This window comes from Triturus cristatus, chromosome 1_1 (genome assembly GCF_964204655.1).
Source record: "Triturus cristatus chromosome 1_1, aTriCri1.1, whole genome shotgun sequence".
NCBI lineage: Eukaryota > Metazoa > Chordata > Amphibia > Caudata > Salamandridae > Triturus > Triturus cristatus.
The window spans coordinates 853231409-853254081 of NC_140579.1; the positions used below are offsets into that span (position 1 = coordinate 853231409).

General features: G+C 46.4%; 1 protein-coding gene across 9 annotated transcripts in view; it reads left to right on the forward strand.

Annotated features, from left to right (window-relative positions):
* The window catches only part of FOXP4 (forkhead box P4), a 973797-nt gene that overhangs the window by 745553 nt on the left and 205571 nt on the right, over positions 1-22673 (forward strand). For all 9 annotated transcript variants that reach the window (XM_085650498.1, XM_085650470.1, XM_085650461.1 and 6 more), the window contains one exon: positions 7739-7825. In XM_085650498.1, coding sequence (XP_085506624.1) covers positions 7739-7825 — 87 coding nt within the window. The remainder of the gene's footprint in view (positions 1-7738; positions 7826-22673) is intronic.

Genomic DNA, 22673 nt, shown 5'->3' on the forward strand with positions numbered 1-22673 from the left:
AAAAAGGTAAATGCACCAAAAGTTACATGTGTACTTTGTAACAAAGTCTTATCTCGTGGGAATCCTAACAAGAAATATTCTTTTAGCATTCACACTATGTTAAGACATGTTGACAAAATGCACCCAGTATCTTTTCGTCGAGCTTCTGAAGAAAACTCTTCACCTGCTCAGCCGACGACATCAGCAGCAGCTCAGCCGAGCACATCTTCGGCAGCTCAGGGGAGCACTTCAGCTGCGATGGTGCCTTCACCTGTTTCTTTACCTCTTGTTGGTCCACCTTGTTTGGCGAGGTTGTCTACACGGTGCACTGATTGCGGTTCACTTATTTCTGTGGGGGAGACCAGTCTTGATCTCCTTCAGAGAAAATTTGATGCGCATTCATGCACTAGGCCATAGATTTTTTTTCATTTTTTGCGTTTTTCTCTTCCTGTTTCCCTCCATTAACTCAAGGGCTCTTTTAAGAGCCACTTATAAACTTAACCACAAAATTTTTTTTTTGAAATTTTTTTTGGAAATTTTTTTGAGGTGCGCGCACCCTGCGCGCACCCAAGGTTTTTTTAATTTTTTTTTTTTTTTTTTTTTTTTGAGAGACTCTCCCTTTTTCCTACTAATGCAACTGTGAAATCACCAGAGGAAAACGCAACAAATCTCTTCCTGTAATTCCTATTTGCACACAGAGTCATGTTTTCACATTAGTCACAAAACGAAAAATCTTTGCCAATTTGAATGCACACTTACTGCTCTTTTTTGTTGGCAAGTGCAAATTACTTTTACAGACTGACACATTATGAATCCACTTTTCAGATTTTTTTAAATGCATATGTCCAGACTGCATTTTCAGACCACAAACCATGTGTATGCTGGGTGACTGCCTACACTCCAGCAAGGGCAACCAGCCTTAGTGATGCTGAATGTATTTGCATTACAGACTGAAACCTCAAAACCCCACAGCACATTATCAGAGCCAGGACCTTTGTTCTCTACACCTCTCTCCACTCAGCAGAACCAGATAATGGCAATCTTTCCCTCTATTTTTCCACACATATAGATGTTAATTTCAAATCACACTGCTTCCCCCTTTTTTTCAAATGTAATCACACATTTCTATTGCTTGAAAACCAACCCTTTTCCAAATGTACCCTTCCCCCAACTTGACTTCTGCCTAGTACCCTTCCCCCAACTTGACTTCTGCCTGCTACCATAGCAACAGCTCATGGAACACTGCTGTGTGGAGTTAGGTCAGAAGTTCGCCACACAATGTTTCAATTCCACAGAGCAAGAGTGCTTGACTTTTCAAACCTTACAGCAAATCCATAGTACTGTTCTTTGGTAACACATTTTTCTGAACCAATACAAAACATGCTTCTATTAATTTACACATACAGCCTAGTTTTTAGTGTAGAATGGTATGAAACAGCCAATCAGTTCTTTTTTTTTTATAAAAAATATGTATGCCTCCATTTCCAAACTGTCTTTCATTTCTTTTTACCATTCTACTGAATTACACCTCCTGAGTGCATCCAGATCTCCTTTGAAGATGTTCACAGTGTGGATTGTAGGACACAGCTATGTCTTCTGGAGAGAAAAATTTGCAGAGAAAAGAGGTATGGTGAGAGACCTTGCTTTGCCAAATGTAGACATCAAGTGGATTGGTCAGAGAGGGTTAAAGTGGCACCAATTAATGCCTTTGGTGAAAACCTTTCTACATCTCCCACAGCCTAACCTTATTATTGTGCACTGTGGTGGTAATGATCTAGGCACTTTAACTGGGGTAGGTTTGGAAATGCTTATTAAGGACACCTTTGTGCAATTAATGTCGCTTTTTCCTCAATCTGCCTTTGTATATTCTAACATATGCCAAAGGCAAAAGTGGAACTGGTCCAACCAATTTTGTCCGCAGATTGACAAAGCAAGGAAGCACGTCAACAAATCTGTTTCTGCTTTCCTCCGTGACTATGGTATGGGTTCCATTTACCACAACAACTTGCGTTACGACATGCAAGACATTTATAGAGGAGATGGTGTGCACTTCAATGATGAAGGGAACAGAGTCTTCCTCTTGAACCTCAGACTCTGCGTTGGTACTTACTTGTAGGTACCGAAAAACAAACAATAAACACAAGGGCTCTTTTTAGAGCCACCTTATATCTAAACACTTAAATGCAATTTTTTTAAAATTTCTTTTATTATTTTTTTTTCCGGGTGCGCGCAGGGTGCGCGCACTCGGCGATATTTTTTTTCAAAATATTATTCTTTTTTTTTGCCCTACAAGGTCCTACTTTGACCCCCTTACAATGCCTACTGGGTCTATTTCTACCCACTCTGCCCCCTTTTCAAGTGCTCCCCCTTTGTTTATCACCCCCTCTTTATGCGATAGACAAAATGGCGGCCGCCGCTTCCTGACTTCCTCCGATTCGAATGTTTACTAAGATCTAACAACCAATCAGAATTGCGCTCGCGCACGGCAAGGTGCGCGCACCCAGCGCGCACTCTGCGCGCATACAGATATATATATTGATTCAAAGGCTATTTTCTCAGAATCTACTGAACAGATTTACACCAAACCTACAAAAGGCACTTCCTTGACCTAGGGACTACCTCTCTGCCAAATTTTGAGTAATTCTGTTCAGCCGTTCGGGCTGTAGCTCGTTCTAAAGGTCCTATGGAAAAATGCATGGGAAAAACGCGTTTTGGGACCCCCCTTTTATCTCAGCCCCCGCTTGACGAATCCCCCCGAGACTTTCAGGGTAGGAGCGGAGCGTAGCGCCCCACCTATTTTGAAAAATTCGCGAGGATTCGTCGACCGGCGCCAAAGTTATTCAAAATAGAATGTTGAGGTTTTCCTATGGAAACGTGGTCCTAACTATAACTACCTACTGGCGACCGCCAGTAGGTAATGTGTGTGTGTGTGTCTTTGTGTATATATGCACGAGCACACACGTCTGCATTATTCAGACGCATGCCAATTTTTAAATCTGACTTGTGTATCTATCTATCTATCTATCTATCTATCTATCTATCTATCTATCTATCTATCTATCTATCTATCTATCTGTCTGTCTGTCTGTCTGTCTGTCTGTCTGTCTGTCTGTCTGTCTGTCTGTCTGTCTGTCTGTCTGTCTATCTATCTATCTATCTATCTATCTATCTATCTATCTATCTATCTATCTATCTATCTATCTATCTATCTATCTATCTTCCTTCAATCTATAGATACAGATAGATAGATATTTAGATATGCACATTCAAATGTAAACATTTTAAGCAAATATGGGCTGATGTATTGTCTCAAACAATCAATGATTCGCAGTGAAAGGTCATTGGACAAATTGTGAGCAGCAAGGTGCAGTGTCTCTTTAGGTTTTGCAAGAGCAGCGTGCATGAACTGTCAGCGAAATCTATTGTAAAAAAAAAAGCTTACAAATGGACTTAAATCCCGCACATTACTTACCATTGTTGGCTTTCACATCACTCTTGTTTCCTTCCTTCTGATTGGTCAGTGCCTCCTGCTCCTTCCTACTTCCTCCAGGCGCTTCTGGTGTCGGTCCCTGCTGTGGGGCATGGACCTAACACAGCTTCCTGTCTGCGGCCAGTATATTTGCAGTGGCCGCAAGCTCCTGCAGGTACTTTTATGTTCCTGTGGACATGCACTCTCGAAAAGTGCATATCCGCAGTCCGTGTCCTGCCCTTCCCTCGTGTTGCTTGTCCCCGCGCCCTCTACTCGATGTCTCTTATGTTGCTGCACTCACCCTCCTGCCTCGCTCGTGTTGCTTTTTGTTTTTTTGGCAGTTTTATCCAGTACAATCTCGACCAGCGGTACACAAGGACACATTTTTTGAGGCACGAGGAGTTGAAGTGAGTCCCCCCCTCCCATTCTTGCTGTCCTCCCCCTCATCCCCCACTTCTCCTTTGTGTTGCTTCTACCACCTCCCGCTATCCGTTGTTGCTGCTCTCTCCCTTCTCCCCTGCACCTCCCCCATGCAGGGGATAAAAAAGGAAAAGCGCTAACCCGCATCATATCGCTTTTTGGTTTTTTTAGCTTGACTTTTAAGTCTAAAAAACATTGACAAAGTCAATAGATGTTGCTTAGGCAAACCTATTGGCTTTGCTATTGCTTGTTTTTCTGGTCGCCTCCTGTTACATTCAGCAGCTTTGGTGTGATGGGGCTCAAGGGGGGAGGACAGTACAAATGAAACTGGTCACGGACCTACACTTGCCTCCGCTAGAGACGCCACTGGATCCTTCTGGTCATTGTGGAAACATTAGGTTCACAACAATTGCACACACTGCTTTCATATTAACAACCTGTTTTCAATGCATTTTAAAATGTCTGTGAGATCTTCCTCAGTGGATGCAAACAACGAGCTCTCGTTTCCAAAGCGAGCACAACAGTAATCATGATCTGTGATGACAGTAGTGCTCTCTCTTCAGTGAGCATGAGAAGTGAGGTGTCTGATCTTTCCCTCCTCTGTGAGGAATAAGTATGGAACCTATGGTGCCTCACTCCTCAGTGAATGCGAGTCATTGGGGTCTCCCTGAGCAGTTATCTTGAAGTAAAGTGACCTATTATATCTCTTTATGACTAATTGGCCTCCTCAGTAGGCTTTAGGTTTGAGAGGTCTGCGGTTTCGCTGTTCTGTGTAAGTGTTAAAGCAGTCTGTCTCCTCTCAGTAAGTGCACAGTGAGAGAGAGCATTCTAAGGAGTGTTTCTGCTCAGCTTGTGTCAGGTGAGAGGTCTACGAAGAACTTCTCTCTACAGTAGTCTTATCCAACGAGTAGCTTGTGAGCTACTGGTAGATCTCCAACTACCTGTGAGTAGTTCTTCTGTGTGCAGCGCAGCCTACTAAATCAAAAGCTTCTGTTTGGTTGAATGTTTGGTTTGGGTATGTATACCAAAGTTGAAAAGAATGTATTTGATATGAAAATGTGTGTATTTTCAGAGCCCATAATTTCAGAAATATACTTAAAGCTGATATTTAAATGATAAATCATGCTGCATTAGGAGACATCTTAATATTATTATTACTATGGTGCCAGGGGGCATTGCAGCTGTGCTGTTATGCATTACCCTTGCAGAGGCATATCCAAATAGACTAAGCCTTTTTTACATTACTGCTGGCAATCCTGCACTGAGGTGAGCATGGCTGGTAATCTTGCATAGGGTGGCCACTATTGCAGTCTCGTCTGATGTGTTTAATACTAATGATATTAGTAGATCGGGATGATTTTCATTGAACATAAGTAGCTCTTGTTACTGAGAAGGTTGGAGACACCTGTGTATAGTGAGCACAAGATGAGAAAGCTCTGTGCTGCTTTTCCTCTTATTGAATGCGAGTTGATACATTTATGGTTTCTCCTTTGCATTTTAACAGTACTAAGAGTGGCCTGCAGCACTCTATTCTCAGTGATTGTGGGCCTAGAGTGGTCCCTTATGGAGAGTAGGTGTTCCTTAGTCAATGTGAGTATGCAGTGAGAGATGAGAATGACTCTTCCTCAATAACAGGTTCTTGGCCTTTGTTGACTTGTCCAGTGCATTTGATTGTGTAATCCACGACAAATTATGGTCTATTTTGAAGGACCTTAGTGTAGACCCTCCGCTAATAGCGTTTCTAAGGGAACTATATTCAGGGAGTCGGACGGGAGTATGGTATGGGATTAGGGGCGAATGCACATCATCCTTTAGGGTAGAGCAGGGTGTCAGACAGGGTTATATCCTTGCACCTTTTTTATTCAACTTGTATATTAACAGCTAGGGGAACATGCTGGCACAAGGTTGCAGAGACCTCCCGCAAATTAGAAAACATCCTATCCCTGCTCTCCTTCATGCGGATGAAGCTGTAAAAATGGCTCGTACTCCAATGGGACCACAGCTTACACTTACATGCTTCTCCAACTTGATGTTGAAATTGGGCCTACCAGTTAACTTGGACAAAACTTTTGTAATGAGGTGCGTGAAGGGTGTTGTGAGATGTCATGACTTATCTGTTGATGATACTAAAAATAGTTTTACAAAATCGTTTATCTACCTGGAAGTCCTATTTTCAAGAAATGGGTCCTGGAGGGATGCCTTTAAAGCTAGGAAACAAGTTTCACAAAAGAAATCTCAGCATTGCTAACTTTTGCACACAAACTGGGTAAGAAAGCTCTTAGCAAAATGTTAACTGTTTATAAGGCTAAATGTGTAGGAACAACACTGTATGGGGCAGGTTTATGTGGTTACTGTGACATCAACCCCCTTCTAGTAATACAGAATTTATTTCTCAAGAAATTACTTGAAGTCCCCCAGAGTTGCTCATCCCAGGTCTGTCACTCAGAACTGGGGACGTCATTTATTTCGGACATGGCTCATATCCAGATAATTTTATTGTGGCATAAGGTCTGGACCCTTGAGGACACTAGTTTAAATCGGCAAATGGTTAACAACTGTATTAACTTGTCTGAGCCTTTATGTATACCATGGCTATATCATGTCAATTTGATTTCTTCAGACTTAGGCCACCTTGAATGTTTTGAACACCGTGACACTCTACAGTCTATACAAACAGTATGTTCCTCACGATGAATAGGAAGTAAAGTTGGAATTAACAACATCGAGTGTGATTAAGAGCCAACTGATATTTGTTACCTTTGTTAAAGTTTGTTAACTATTGCTACCACAAGTTCGTTCTGACACGGTTTCAGTTTAACATATTTCATCATTTGGTTACTTTAACTACTATTGAAAACTGGTCAGACAATATTCCTAGGTGCTAATGTGTTAATTTATAGAGTATGATTCATACCTTGTTTTTATGTATCTATTTTAAGGATTTAAGGCAACGTTTTTTAATACTGATCTTACAGGATGTGGATTTTAAGCAACATCGTCCTGCGTACCTGTTTTTACAAACACTGCCTTCTCTTTCAGTCTACTATTATGTGACTAGTTATTTATGTTCTGTTTTACAATGTACAAAAACCATGGATAGTCTAGCTCTGTCTATAACTGGGAGTTTTTAATGACGATTGCACTGTATAACTTTATTGCTTTTATGGTAAATCTGCAAGGTCACTGTGATCTGTTCATGTTATTGGAAAACCTATGAAATTATGTTTTTACACTAACACTTTTATGATTTTAAAATATGAAATTGAATAAAGATGATTTTGATTTGAGTATGAGGATTCCTCAATGAGGAGACTTTGAGAGCAGTGTATGGAGTAGTTTCTCTCCTCTGTGAGGAGGCACTCTGGGTAATGTATGGAGTCTTCCTCCTCAGTCAATTTGAGTACCCATAATCTGCTTTCAGTGAATGTGCACTAAGAGTGGTGTATGGAGATTCCCTTAGTGAGCAAGCATTAAGTGCCATTGTGTATGGAGTATCCTTCCTCGTGAAGGCACTGAGAATGGTGTAAGGAGTGACTGAAGAGGTGCTGAGTGGTGAATGGATTCTCCTTCCTAGGCGAAGAGACCCTGAGAGCAGTGTGTAGAGTCAATGAGGAGGCGCTGAGTTGTCTAGCGTCTCACTGCTCAGTTGGGAGGCACTGAGATTGGTGTACGAAGGCGGAGTCTCTGAAAGTGGTGTATAGAAGCTCCCGCTACAGTGAGGAAGCCCTGAGAGCAGTGGTGTATGCAGTATCCTTTCTCAGTAATTAGACTCCGAGAGGTAGGTATGACGGCTCCTTCCACGATGAAGAGGCATTGAGCGTTCTGAGCCCCCTGCATTACTTGATGTTTCATGTCCTTCCTTTTCTGCAGCTCCAGGAGTACTACAAGAAGCAACAGGAGCAGCTACACCTCCAACTCCTGACACAACAGCAGGCTAGCAAGCTGCAGATCAAAGAGGTGAGGAGCAAAACTGCACTGCTGCTGGAGATAGCAAAGCTCTGAGGGAGAGCACACTGCAAGTAGAGCAACAGAGATAATTAGGAATGGCACACTCTAAGGAAGGGACAGGGAGACATACACAAGGAAGACACTCTTTTTGGGAAGGGACAACACACTGCCCACCTGGACTGTACCATAAAGAGGGACATGGGTATCTAGGACCATGAGAAAGGGTACACCATGATAGATGGTGAAGAGGTTTCAGAGAAGGGATACAATAAATTATGAGAAATCTGGGGCTTTGAAAAAGATGCCCAAATGATGGCTCACGTCTCTGGAGCCTCCAGAAAGGTGGACAAATCAGGCATGGTTATGGCAGGGCATTACCGAATATGCTCAACCAAGGGTTGAGAGTTCAGTACCATTGACTAAAGGTGGCAACTCAGGATCACTAATCCTTTACTTCTTGTAGGAAGCACGGGTCTAGAGTGACAATGAGATGTTTCTGAGACACAAAATGTCAACAGCATAAGGGTTCATGGGACAAGTGCTACAAAGTGTGAGCGGCTAGTGGACTATGCGTGAATGACATAATGATGGAGGAAGCGCAGACTCCCTGTAGATAGGTAGACATCAATGGACTGGGTTGCATAGTCTTTGAGAAATTTACAATTTGAGGGACTTAGGGCAGGCCACTAAACGCATTGTCTTCTGTGTATCTGCTTCTTAGCATCCCAAAAGGTCGAGGGAATCTACATTCAGCCCTTACAGTCTGCCTTCTTCTACAGAACTAAGGACTGAGCAAAAACTGTTTTGCTGTGTTGTCAGCTATGCCTCCAGAACTGCCCAGAGATGACTTACCTCTGTTTGGGACATGTGTCCTATATTTGGCCTCCTCCTTTGTCCTTTGCTGGGAGATTTCTGGAAATCACAGAGAACCCCATGAAAAAGTCTCCTCTGTCTCTCTGAGATGTGTCTTTAACTATTTCATGTTTGCCCTTATCTCTTTTGTGATTGAAGCCAAAATAATGTACTCAACTCAGGTTTGCACATGGCATCCCTTTCCGTTAATTGTCTTCTTCTAGTAACCTCCTTAGCGTACTAACAGGTTAGAAGGGAGGTTAGCAGGTTAACATAAAGCAGTTGCTTTTATCAGTGTAAACTTTCAAAGAAGCTTTACAACATCTTCTGGGGAAGACATCTGACAAGGACTTTGCTGTTTTCACTCATCCAAAACCAGGGGCATAGCCTTGGACTCTATATAAAGCCTTATTCTGACCTACCTTAAGAAAAAGAGGGAACAGTACTGCCACATGCATGGCAAGACTTGCCCACCACCAACACGACGAGGGCAGTGCCCACTAGACTTGGCACTGACCCCCAATGGCCAGACCCGTATCAAAGACACCTGCCAAATGAACAAGACTGAAGACTTTCAGGAGACATTTTGGACTGTGAGAGTGACGATCTTCCCACCCAGGACTCATTCTGTGCCATTCCAGGCCATATAAGCCCGGAAGCCCCCTTTTCTAGAAGCACATTTGAAGAGCAGCATTGCCCTTTTCCCCAAGCCCTGCAGCATTGGTCCTTGGCTGACATGGGTCACTCTGATTCCAGAACATTTTTCCATATCTCTCTCTCCTTGAGGTTCTGAAGATATCATGGTTTAAATGTACAACTGAGCCATCACCCTAAATCTCACATACTAGTGGGAACAAGTGGTTCCAGTGGGTGCCTTTGATCCTGGGGGCACTCCAGACACTTGAACAACAAGCAGCCATTCAAAAAATATAGGCGTCCTGATGTTTGTTACCCATGGGGAGTGGGCTAACATGAGAGTGAAGTCCAGTGTCAGAGCAAATAGTCTCCCCATTTAACATTGACTTTGAAGAACGGTTTTAGCTCTAATAGGTCTTCCCTTGGACTATGTTCAGTAATCCCCGTTCACCAATTATCAAATCCCTGGGAGTTCCATTAAATGGACCCTGGGCCTTTGACTCTGGTATAGTCTCTTTTTGCCAACTACTAAGTCCCTTTTTTAGTGGGCTTGGAATCCCTATTCACGTTTGGGGGGCGTAATGTTGGGTATTTAAAACATTCTTGGACTTCCTAGACTTTTTAGAGGCGTTCAGCCACCCAGCCTCATAATCACAGATCTGTCCCTCTTTACAGTCTGGAGAGATGTGTCCTAGCAGACTTGATAAAACTGCCACCTTTGTCCATTGAAAAAAATCTTCTTGGTACAAGAACTAAAACCCACAGCACTCTGGGCAGTTTTGATGCCTTAGTACTACCATCAAATAGAAGAACATTATTTAAAGGTGCATTGAGCATGGAAGGGAGTGGTAAGAAGAGTAAGAACATGGATCTTCATCCTGATAAAGCCCAGCGACCCTTAGGGGCGGTTACAGGGCCGAAACACGTTGATAAATATGGTATTTAGGGGTACAGTGTACTAATAGTCCAGGTACACCCTGACTTACAATTAATTTGTAACCCGGCCAAGAGAGGCCCAGAATAAAACAGGGGGTTACTCTCTTAGGTAGTTTTAAGATTTATATGTTTGGATGATCCTATTTTTGAGGGGCCATTTTTGCCCCCCAAAAACCTATATTTTTTGCTCAACTCTTAGTATTGGTCTGCGCCAGTGTTGTAATGCGCCCTGTGATGAAGCATGCTACTATCTAGTGGGTGAGGGCAATTTTAAAACCACTGAGGGTTTCCCATAGAGGACCGAGGTTTATTTAATTTTCCTCTTTCTTTTATGTGTGAGAGTATTTTTGAGTAGTCCCACAGGCCCTAAGTGTGCCTAGATTCACACCTGTACACCACCAGGATACCCTTCCGGGTGATAGTGCGCTCTACAAATCTACATTACATAACAAACACCTCGGGATGTTTAGAATTTGGATGAGCAGGCGCCTGCCCCCTCAAACTCACCCCATTACCCTAACCCATTTAGGGCTTTGTCTGCCACTGGCCTGCCAGGGCACCCCAACAACATGCGAGAAAAAAATTATTGCTAACCTTTAACGTTTATCTTACCGGAAGGCGCAAGAGTTTCTTTTAGGAATCAACGAAGCTGGGTGATTTCTCCATAGTTATTTTGTCATTGTATCCAATAATTGGCATTAACAAAATAGAGCTTTAATAAGAGAGAACATCCAGCTCTAATTGCAAAGCACAAGGAGGCAACACATCTGGACTAAATGGTTGTATAAAACAGCCCAGAGTACACAATGTGTACTAAAGACGAGGCTAACAGATAGTGTTTGCTACAAGGGAGTAGAAGCAGTGTATTCTTCCACAAGAGAGATGAATAAAATCGAAAATACCCCAGGAAAGAAGAGAGTAGTATTACCATGACATGCTGCCCCAACCATTCACTTAACAGAACCACCAAGACCAATACTAAACAAAACATCCCGGAGCAAAGACATTGGTAAAACCGATTTAGGAAAAGGCAAGAGAAGGAGGGCTTGGAAATGGACCCAGCTGTCAATGAAGTGCCAAACACTACCACAACATAAGGTATTTGTACATTGCAAATCTAACCTAGAAATGTAGAGCAGATTGAACAGCGCGGTCCAACTTGACTACGTTTGCATAAAGCAGTGCAAAGCCATCGAAGACAATAGTGACATTCTTAAATTGGCTAAATCTAGCACAAGGAGCAGCCAGTTAGCATAAGGCACTTTCTGCTGTCTTCTCAGAGATGAAGCTTGTATGCCTCCTGTAGGAGAGTAGGGTCTGCTATCCTATGGTCACCCCAAATTTTTGCTTTTTGCTTCACTGGTTTTTGACATATTGAGGCTGTGGGCCTGCCAATCAGACCCCCAGCCTGCTGTTCTCTCTACTAAATTTAAACTATGCACCCTAGGTGCATAACCAATTGGAAGTGGATCACCCTGTCAGCCCCTGTACCAGTGTACACGAGGTACCCAGGGCATTGGTGTACCCAAGGCCTGCCAGGGGCTGCAGCATGTATTATGCCACCCCAGGCTTGGCCTAACAATCTGACACAACTGGCTGATCACTCAGCTGGGGTAAGTTGGTGTAATCACCTCTTACTTAGGTGTAGTATACCTATACCTAACCTTAAATGGGACACCTGGTAACCTATAAGTCACTCCTATGGCAGAACTTAACAATCCTGAAGGCAGAGTGCTTGGTTCCATGTGAGATGGTGCTCTGGCGTGAGCTGAGCCTGTCTGCAGTGGTCGGAACAACTTCCTTCTACTGTTTCCAGATATCGTCATACCATATACTCTTAAGTGCATTATGAACCTCGCGGTTAAATGCTATCTTTGGTTTGACTTTATCAAAACATGTCGAGTAAGGTGTCATACGAATTGGAATACTAACCCCTCGCCAATTCTGGCGACGGGGTTAGCATTCCACCCTTCTAGAGGGACACGACATGTACAGTACCTGAAACCCGGGTAAAATCAGACATAGCCTCAGCTCCACAAAATGGATGCTGCCACCACAGACACAAGTCTGCCCTCCTGCTGCTGGGAGTCCTTCCAGCTTGGGAGGTGTGGACAAAGGGTTTCCTGCCAGGGGAGGTGCATGCACCACCCCAGACAGGATTTTGTGTATTGGTCAGGTAGGGCTTGAAAGAAACCAGACATGCCTGTGGCTCACAAGGAGCCTCGGTGCATATGCCAGTTCAAACCGGTCCTGGGGCACACCAGTCCCGGGCCTGGGGCGAGCTGGACAAAGGATTGGGGGTGTAACCACCCCCCTTCCTGGTCCCACCCTTAGGGAGGGACCTAGCAGGTAGTCCGGCCCCTAGAATCCGCTTAAAGGTAGGAGCTGTGTCCTAAGACTTCAGATATCCTGGAATCAACTTGAAACTAAGAAGAAGACGGGAACTTCGACATTCTGCTGCACAGAAGACTGAAGGAAATCTCCCCTGTGGTCAGGGAGTGACCACCTTGCTAACGCAAGCACCATCTAGCGAATCAACGTCTGCTTTGCCGCCGCCTCCCGCCGGAGCCCGAGCCCAGAGACTGACAAGACCTGGACCTCCAGACCTCTCACCGCCCGATCCACAGTCCCTGAAAAGAGGAGACCCATGGAGGCACCGAGACACGTGGAGCCAGCCATCTTGAAACGACCACGACAAGCTGACAAGTGCAACAACCGAGGCTCCCTCCAAGTTGTGCTTTGGGATCTGAGAAGCCCAACCCTCGAGCAGCATCTGCACCAAAGGTGAGCCCTCCAGCATCTCCACGATCTGCGTGGGGCCCTTCTGCATTTTGCCACTTGACGCGCCTAACCGGTTGCTGGCCCGCTGGCTAGTAGCCATCTTGGCGACGAACTTCACGAAATACACCGCTGGTCTGGTTGCTCCAGACCGGCCCTTGCTCCCCTCCAAAGGAGCAGTCCTTCTGACCTTGCTGGTCAGAACCATCAGCTTATTTAATCTCCTACAACAATTGCTTTTGCCAAGGCTTGTTTGCTTCGATCAAGTCGCCGACACCGCCGACAGCAAGAGCCTGCGTGGGACAGCTCGTGAACCGACTCCAGGGCGTTGTCGACCTCCAGGGACCACGTGGCTGCAGAGACAAGCTACACCTTTCTTCCTGTTTGCACCCGACATTGCCTGGTACCCACCTGGTGCCACGCTGGTCACTGGCTAGTGACTGTGAACACTGTCCCCTCTGCTTACAGGTCTTCAACATCTCCGATCCACTCTTGGATCCACCGCATCTCTCAGGACCGACCGCCTGCAGCATCTTTGTCTTCAGGCTCCACGGAACAGATAGAAGAAACCCGACGCACTTCGAGGCCTATGCACCCGCTTCCTGTGGGTGAGGTAAAGCTGGCACTCCTGTGCCCAAGTGTAGTATTACATCTCTAGTGCCTGTGTTCCAAATCTTGAGTTCCTAGTCCATCCGGAAGATCCTCTTTGCAGTAACTTTGTACTTTTTACGCACCCATTGAAACCTATGGGAGCACGCGTGTGACTATTTGCTCTGCACACGCCACCCGTGGACCTCCTGGTCACTAACTGAAGTTAGCTCCTTGTAGGCCCAGCGATTCTAGAGGCCCTAGGCCTTTTCCCTTTTCTGTTCGTGGTACTTATACCACTATTTTAGTATATGGTTCGAGCGGCCACCAGGGCCTATCCATATAAAGTGCAACTTCTGTGTATTCTACTGTAATCTTGTTTGACGATTTGTGCTCCTGTGCTCATAAAGAGACTAGGGGTTACTTTGAGAAATAAATACATATATATTTTGAATAATATATCTGTGTGGTGTCCTTTCATTGGTATAAAAGGGGGTTACATTTGGTAAAACAGCTGGCTTAACACGCTTCACGAGTTTAGCCTCAAAGACTGCTTAGCCTACGCTACCACTAGGGCAGCTAGTCCGAAAAGGTTGACTTACAACCACACCATAAGGGTTGCTTGGCATGGTACAAGGTGATCACTTTAACTAGTGAGCATCATATACCAGGCCAACTTCTCACATTGGTGAGCAGCGGTTGGATTTGAGCTTGCTGTGTTTTACCATTGTAATCTCTTGGTTACCAATTGAAAGATCACATAGGTACCTGTAGGTACATATAAAACAAGATTAGATATACATAAGTTCTACTGAACTTAGTTGTTGTAGAGCAAAGGGAGTAGCACACCCTGACTACAACTACTAGATAGGTTTAGTAGGTAAACCCAAGTGTAGGTAGATTGCAACACATCCACCCACACTTAAGAGCAATGGCTGGGGCAGAGGGGTCCAATGTACCTATCTCTGTTGAGAGTGACCCCCAGAGGGCACCATCCATCTTTGCTACCCTTAATCAGAATGAGCTCAGGCATTTGGCAACTCTTAGAGGCCTTAAACAGCCCAAGAACCCTACCTCTGCTGAGCTCAGAGAACTCTTGCAAAATGATGAAAATCAGAGAGAGCTCAAGAAAGCTTCCCAGTTAGCCCCCTTAGGGTCAGGAACAGGAGGCCCCCCTTCTGAAGATGCTACAGAGGTACCCAGTTCCAATAGTCACCCCTTAGATGGCAATAATACCACAGAGGATGAGAGTGATAAAGGTACTGATACAGAGAGTAGTGACGATGAAGGGAGAAATAGCCCAGTGCCAAGTGTTATACTTGGCCCAGCTAAACTAAGGCTATTGGGGACTGACAATGGGATCATCCCATTGGATCTCCCCAGTGGACTTAACCAGGGGCTTGGGAGGCAAAGGAATCGCTCAGGTGACTCTAATGCTTCTCATGCCTCTAGAGGCTCTCAAGGTCACTCCAGGAAAAGGATGACCACCCCTCAGAGGAGGGAACATGAGGCCAGAATGCAGGAAGCCCAGCTGAGGATCAGGAAGCAGGAGCTAGAAGTAGCCCTGATGGAAGAAAAACTGAACAAGGCTAGGCAACCTAGAGAGAGTGGGTCTATACCCACTGGTGGCAGCATTGTCCCTAAGGACAAAGATAGGGTCTTTGATAATAGGAACCTGTCTAAGGTTGTGCCCCCCTACAAAAGTGGGGATGACATCCACAAATGGATAACTGCTCTTGAGAGAGCCTGCAAAGTACAGCAGGTTCCTGAAGACCAGTGGGCAGCAATCCTCTGGCTCTCCTTTGAAGGAAGAGGCAGAGACAGACTCCTCACTGTTAGGGAGGAGGATGTCAGAAATTACAGAGTCCTGAAGAGTGTTCTGGTTGATGGGTTAGGCTTAACCACTGAACAGTACAGGTTAATGTTCAGAGACACCCAAAAGACACAGACTCAGGACTGGTCTGAATACATTGAATGTGCCACTAAGGCTTTGGAGGGTTGGTTGCTGGGAAGTAAGGTATCTGATTTTACAGGATTGTATAATTTGATGATGAGAGAACAGATTTTAAATAACTGTCAAAACCAGCAACTGCATCAACACTTGGTTGACTCTGATCTGACCTCTCCCCAAGAATTGGGAAAGAAGGCAGACAAATGGGTCAGAACCAGGGTTAAGCAAAAGAACCAGAACCAGGGCCAAGGGGGTGATCAGAAGAAAACAGACCAAAAGGGTGGAGATCAGAAATCTAAAGACCAGAAGTCTTCAACAGGGCCCCAAACTACTGCTAAGGAGGGTGGGTCCCAACAACAATCCAAAAAGAAGAAAGAAGGTCAAAAGAAACCCTGGTGCAATCATTGCAAGAATACAACTCACTGGACTAGTGATTGTAAGAAGGGTGGAGCCCCCAACACTGTTGCCCCTAAGGCACCTGCTCCCAGTACTACTGTTAGCAGTGTTGGTCCCCAGACAAAGGGTGTAGTGGGAATCACTATGGGAACTGAAGGAGATTCTGACTTAGACAGAACCCTGACACAGGCAGTCTTGATCTGTGATGGGGACATTGATTTGTCCCTGACTGTGAGCCCCAGTAACCTGGGCAAGTACAGACAGACTCCTTTAATAAATGAAAAAGTGGCTCAAGCCTACAGGGACACATGTGCCAGTGTCACTATGGTGACACCAGGCTTTGTGGACCCTGGACAGTACATACCAGGTGAGAATTACCTGGTGACCAATGCCAGCAATGCCACTACTTCACATAGTGTGGCAGTTGTTAACTTCTCATGGGGAGGGGTAACTGGCCTCAAAAGGGTTGTGGTTAGTGCAGACCTCCCAGTAGAATGTTTGTTGGGCAATGACCTAGAGAGTTCTCTATGGTCAGAAGTGGAGTACAGGACTCATGCAGAGATGTTAGGTATATCATCACATGTCCTTGCTGTGACCAGGTCACAGGCCAAAAAGTGCCTCACTGAACCTCAGGTCTTGGATCCTGGAACAATGGACCAAGCACCTACCAAGAAGAAGACCAGGAGGGTCAAGGCTGTGCCATCCCCCCTGACTCAGAGTGATGATCAGCCTTCCCAGGAAGCTGATCTAGAGGACCCTGAAGGAACTGTCCCTGAAGAACTTGAACCTGATCAGGTGGAGTTTCTGGGGACAGGGGGACCTTCAAGGGCTGACTTGAGGCAGGCTCAGTTATCCTGTCCCTCTCTTGAACCCCTCAGACAGCTGGCTGCTGCTGAGGCTGCTGGGAATGCTCAAGGTACCCATAAAGTGTATTGGGATGAAGGGCTCCTTTATTCAGAGGCTAGAGACCCCAAGCCTGGTGCTACCAGGAGGTTGGTTATACCTCTGCAATTTAGGGGCTTCCTTCTTACCTTGGCCCATGATATTCCTTTAGCGGGACACTTAGGCCAGAATAAGACTTGGGACAGGCTTGTCCCTCACTTTCACTGGCCTCACATGAATGAAGATACCAAGGAGTTTTGTCGCTCCTGTGTGACCTGCCAAGCCAGTGGCAAATCAGGTGGCACAACAAAGGCCCCCCTCATACCACTACCTGTGGTGGGGGTCCCCTTTGAAAGAGTGGGAATAGACATAGTGGGTCCCATGGATCCTCCCACTGCATCTGGGCACAGATTTATACTGGTGGTAGTGGATCATGCCACCAGGTATCCAGAGGCAATTCCCCTTAGGACCACTACAGCACCTGTTGTGGCCAGGGCCCTGCTGGGAGTATTCTCCAGAGTGGGGTTTCCTAAGGAGGTAGTTTCTGACAGAGGTACCAACTTCATGTCAGGATACTTGACAGCTATGTGGAAGGAATGTGGTGTCAACTACAAATTCACCACTCCTTATCACCCACAATGCAATGGGCTTGTTGAGAGATTCAACAAGACCCTAAAGGGTATGATCAAAGGATTACCTGAAAAGCTCAGGCGAAGATGGGACATCCTTCTACCCTGCCTTCTGTTTGCTTACAGAGAGGTCCCACAAAAAGGAGTTGGCTACAGCCCCTTTGAATTGTTGTTTGGGCACCCTGTAAGAGGCCCACTGTGTTTAGTGAAGGGAGGATGGGAGTTACCTCTCAAAAAGCCTAAGCAAGACATAGTGGACTATGTACTTGGTCTCCGCTCCAGGATGGCTGAGTATATGGAGAAGGCATCCAAAAACCTTGAGGCAAGCCAGGCCTTACAGAAAGCTTGGCATGACCAAAAGGCTGTCTTGGTTGAGTTTCAGCCAGGACAGAAGGTATGGGTGTTGGAGCCAGTGGCCCCAGCAGCACTCCAAGACAAATGGTCTGGACCCCATACAATCCTGGAAAAGAAGGGAGAGGTCACCTACTTGGTGGACCTAGGAACTCCCAGGAGTCCCCACAGGGTACTCCTTGTTAACAGGCTTAAAGCATATGTTGACAGGGCAGACATGGGCTTGCTCATGGCTACATATGAGGGACAGGAGGAAGAGAGTGACCCTCTCCCAGACCTGTTGTCTCAGAACCCTGAAGATGGCTCAGTTGAAGGAGTGACCCTTGGAGGCAACCTCACTGCCCATCAGCAGACTGAATGTAGACAGGTTCTACAATCATTTTCACATATGTTTTCCTTGATACCTAGTCAAACTGACTGGTGTACCCATGTGGTGGACACTGGTGACAGTCTGCCTGTAAAGAACAAGCTTTACAGACAACCTGACCACGTCAGGGACTGTATAAAGGCTGAGGTACATAAAATGCTGGAATTAGGTGTCATTGAACCCTCAGAGAGCCCCTGGGCTAGCCCAGTGGTTCTGGTCCCCAAACCTCACACCAAAGATGGCAAGAGAGAGATGAGGTTCTGTGTGGACTACAGGGGTCTCAATGCTGTCACCAGGACAGATGCACACCCTATTCCAAGGGCAGATGAGCTCATAGACAAACTAGCTTCTGCAAAGTTTTTGAGCACATTTGACTTGACAGCTGGCTATTGGCAAATCAGATTAGCTGAGGAGTCTAAGGCCAAAACAGCATTCTCAACCCCAGGTGGGCACTACCAGTTTGTGGTGATGCCCTTTGGTCTGAAGAATGCACCTGCCACCTTCCAAAGGCTGGTGAACCAAGTCCTTACAGGGTTGGATGACTTTTGCGCAGCATATCTTGATGACATTGCTGTCTTTAGCTCCATCTGGGAGGATCACCTGATCCACCTGAAGAAGGCTCTTGAGGCTCTGCAAAGGGCAGGCCTCACTATCAAGGCTACTAAGTGCCAGATAGGGCAGAGTAAGGTTGTATATTTGGGCCACCTTGTAGGTGGAGGCCAAGTTCAACCACTGGAGAGTAAGATACAATCCATCAAGGACTGGTCCCCTCCAACCACCCAGACTCAAGTTCGAGCTTTCTTGGGCTTGACTGGGTACTACAGGAAGTTTGTTAAGAACTATGGGTCCATTGTGACTCCTCTTAATGATCTGACATCCAAGAAGATGCCCAAAAAGGTTCAGTGGACAGTAAGCTGTCAAAAGGCATTTGATGACCTGAAGGAGGCCATGTGCTCTGCACCTATCCTGAAAAGTCCTGACTACTCCAAAGAGTTTATTGTCCAAACAGATGCTTCTGAGTTGGGTGTGGGAGCTGTGCTGTCACAACTTAATGTAGATGGTCAAGACCAACCCATTGCTTTTATTAGCAGAAGGTTGACCCCCAGAGAGAAGAATTGGTCAGCTATTGAGAGGGAGGCCTTTGCTGTGGTGTGGGCCCTGAAGAAGCTGAGGCCATACTTGTTTGGCACTCACTTCAAGATTCAGACCGACCATAAGCCCCTCTTGTGGCTAAATCAGATGAAGGGTGAAAACCCCAAACTGCTTAGGTGGTCCATTTCCCTACAGGGGATGGACTTTACAGTGGAGCACCGGCCAGGTACTGACCATGGGAATGCAGATGGTCTCTCCAGGTACTTCCACTTAGGACATGAAGACGAGACTGGTCAAGGCTAGTTTAATGTCCCAGCGTTTGGGGGAGGGTTGTGTAGGAGAGTAGGGTCTGCTATCCTATGGTCACCCCAAATTTTTGCTTTTTGCTTCACTGGTTTTTGACATATTGAGGCTGTGGGCCTGCCAATCAGACCCCCAGCCTGCTGTTCTCTCTACTAAATTTAAACGATGCACCCTAGGTGCATAACCAATTGGAAGTGGATCACCCTGTCAGCCCCTGTACCAGTGTACACTAGGTACCCAGGGCATTGGTGTACCCAAGGCCTGCCAGGGGCTGCAGCATGTATTATGCCACCCCAGGCTTGGCCTAACAATCTGACACAACTGGCTGATCACTCAGCTGGGGTAAGTTGGTGTAATCACCTCTTACTTAGGTGTAGTATACCTATACCTAACCTTAAATGGGACACCTGGTAACCTATAAGTCACTCCTATGGCAGGCCTTAACAATCCTGAAGGCAGAGTGCTTGGTTCCATGTGAGATGGTGCTCTGGCATGAGCTGAGCCTGTCTGCAGTGGTCGGAACAACTTCCTTCTACTGTTTCCAGATATCGTCATACCATATACTCTTAGGTGCATTATGAACCTCGCGGTTAAATGCTATCTTTGGTTTGACTTTATCAAAACATGTCGAGTAAGGTGTCATACGAATTGGAATACTAACCCCTCGCCAATTCTGGCGACGGGGTTAGCATTCCACCCTTCTAGAGGGACACGACATGTACAGTACCTGAAACCCGGGTAAAATCAGACATAGCCTCAGCTCCACAAAATGGATGCTGCCACCACAGACACAAGTCTGCCCTCCTGCTGCTGGGAGTCCTTCCAGCTTGGGAGGTGTGGACAAAGGGTTTCCTGCCAGGGGAGGTGCATGCACCACCCCAGACAGGATTTTGTGTATTGGTCAGGTAGGGCTTGAAAGAAACCAGACATGCCTGTGGCTCACAAGGAGCCTCGGTGCATATGCCAGTTCAAACCGGTCCTGGGGCACACCAGTCCCGGGCCTGGGGCGAGCTGGACAAAGGATTGGGGGTGTAACCACCCCCCTTCCTGGTCCCACCCTTAGGGAGGGACCTAGCAGGTAGTCCGGCCCCTAGAATCCGCTTAAAGGTAGGAGCTGTGTCCTAAGACTTCAGACATCCTGGAATCAACTTGAAACTAAGAAGAAGACGGGAACTTCGAAATTCTGCTGCACAGAAGACTGAAGGAAATCTCCCCTGTGGTCAGGGAGTGACCACCTTGCTAACGCAAGCACCATCCAGCGAATCAACGTCTGCTTTGCCGCCGCCTCCCGCCGGAGCCCGAGCCCAGAGACTGACAAGACCTGGACCTCCAGACCTCTCACCGCCCGATCCACAGTCCCTGAAAAGAGGAGACCCGTGGAGGCACCGAGACACGTGGAGCCAGCCATCTTGAAACGACCACGACAAGCTGACAAGTGCAACAACCGAGGCTCCCTCCAAGTTGTGCTTTGGGATCTGAGAAGCCCAACCCTCGAGCAGCATCTGCACCAAAGGTGAGCCCTCCAGCATCTCCACGATCTGCGTGGGGCCCTTCTGCATTTTGCCACTCGACGCGCCTAACCGGTTGCTGGCCCGCTGGCTAGTAGCCATCTTGGCGACGAACTTCACGAAATACACCGCTGGTCTGGTTGCTCCAGACTGGCCCTTGCTCCCCTCCAAAGGAGCAGTCCTTCTGACCTTGCTGGTCAGAACCATCAGCTTATTTCATCTCCTACAACAATTGCTTTTTTGAATGCTTGTTTGCTTCGATCAAGTCGCCGACACCGCCGACAGCGAGAGCCTGCGTGGGATAGCTCGTGAACCGACTCCTGGGCGTCGTCGACCTCCAGGGACCACGTGGCTGCAGAGACAAGCTACACCTTTCTTCCTGTTTGCACCCGACATTGCCTGGTACCCACCTGGTGCCACGCTGGTCACTGGCTAGTGACTGTGAACACTGTCCCCTCTGCTTACAGGTCTTCAACATCTCCGATCCACTCTTGGATCCACCGCATCTCTCCCGGACCGACCGCCTGCAGCATCTTTGTCTTCAGGCTCCACGGAACAGATAGAAGAAACCCGACGCACTTCGAGGCCTATGCACCCGCTTCCTGTGGGTGAGGTAAAGCTGGCACTCCTGTGCCCAAGTGTAGTATTACATCTCTAGTGCCTGTGTTCCAAATCTTGAGTTCCTAGTCCATCCGGAAGATCCTCTTTGCAGTAACTTTTTACTTTTTACGCACCCATTGAAACCTATGGGAGCACGCGTGTGACTATTTGCTCTGCACACGCCACCCGTGGACCTCCTGGTCACTAACTGAAGTTAGCTCCTTGTAGGCCCAGCGATTCTAGAGGCCCTAGGCCTTTTCCCTTTTCTGTTCGTGGTACTTATACCACTATTTTAGTATATGGTTCGAGCGGCCACCAGGGCCTATCCATATAAAGTGCAACTTCTGTGTATTCTACTGTAATCTTGTTTGACGATTTGTGCTCCTGTGCTCATAAAGAGACTAGGGGTTACTTTGAGAAATAAATACATATATATTTTGAATATATATCTGTGTGGTGTCCTTTCATTGGTATAAAAGGGGGTTGCATTTGGTAAAACAGCTGGCTTAACACGCTTCACGAGTTTAGCCTCAAAGACTGCTTAGCCTACGCTACCACTAGGGCAGCTAGTCCGAAAAGGTTGACTTACAACCACACCATAAGGGTTGCTTGGCATGGTACAAGGTGATCACTTTAACTAGTGAGCATCATATACCAGGCCAACTTCTCACACCTCCCTCGCATCATCAGTGCCTGTACTGAAGCAGGCGTACACCTTGGCTTCCAGTAAGATTTGTAATGTACTGTATTGTAGTGCTTACTATCCCTGTGTGGAGCCTTGAAGTGCTTGTAGTCCTTCCCAACTTGGCATTTTGAAATCGGATCTTGTGGATCAGTATCTTTGGCATTTCTGAACCCACTAGCCGCTGCTGTCACTTGGCAGACTGGCAGCCCAGATGTCACGCCATGTCAGTCCTTGCACAATGACTCGAGGCCCGTACATTGCCTGGGTGTGATCTTGCCGCTTTGTGGGAGGGAGCTCCTGATT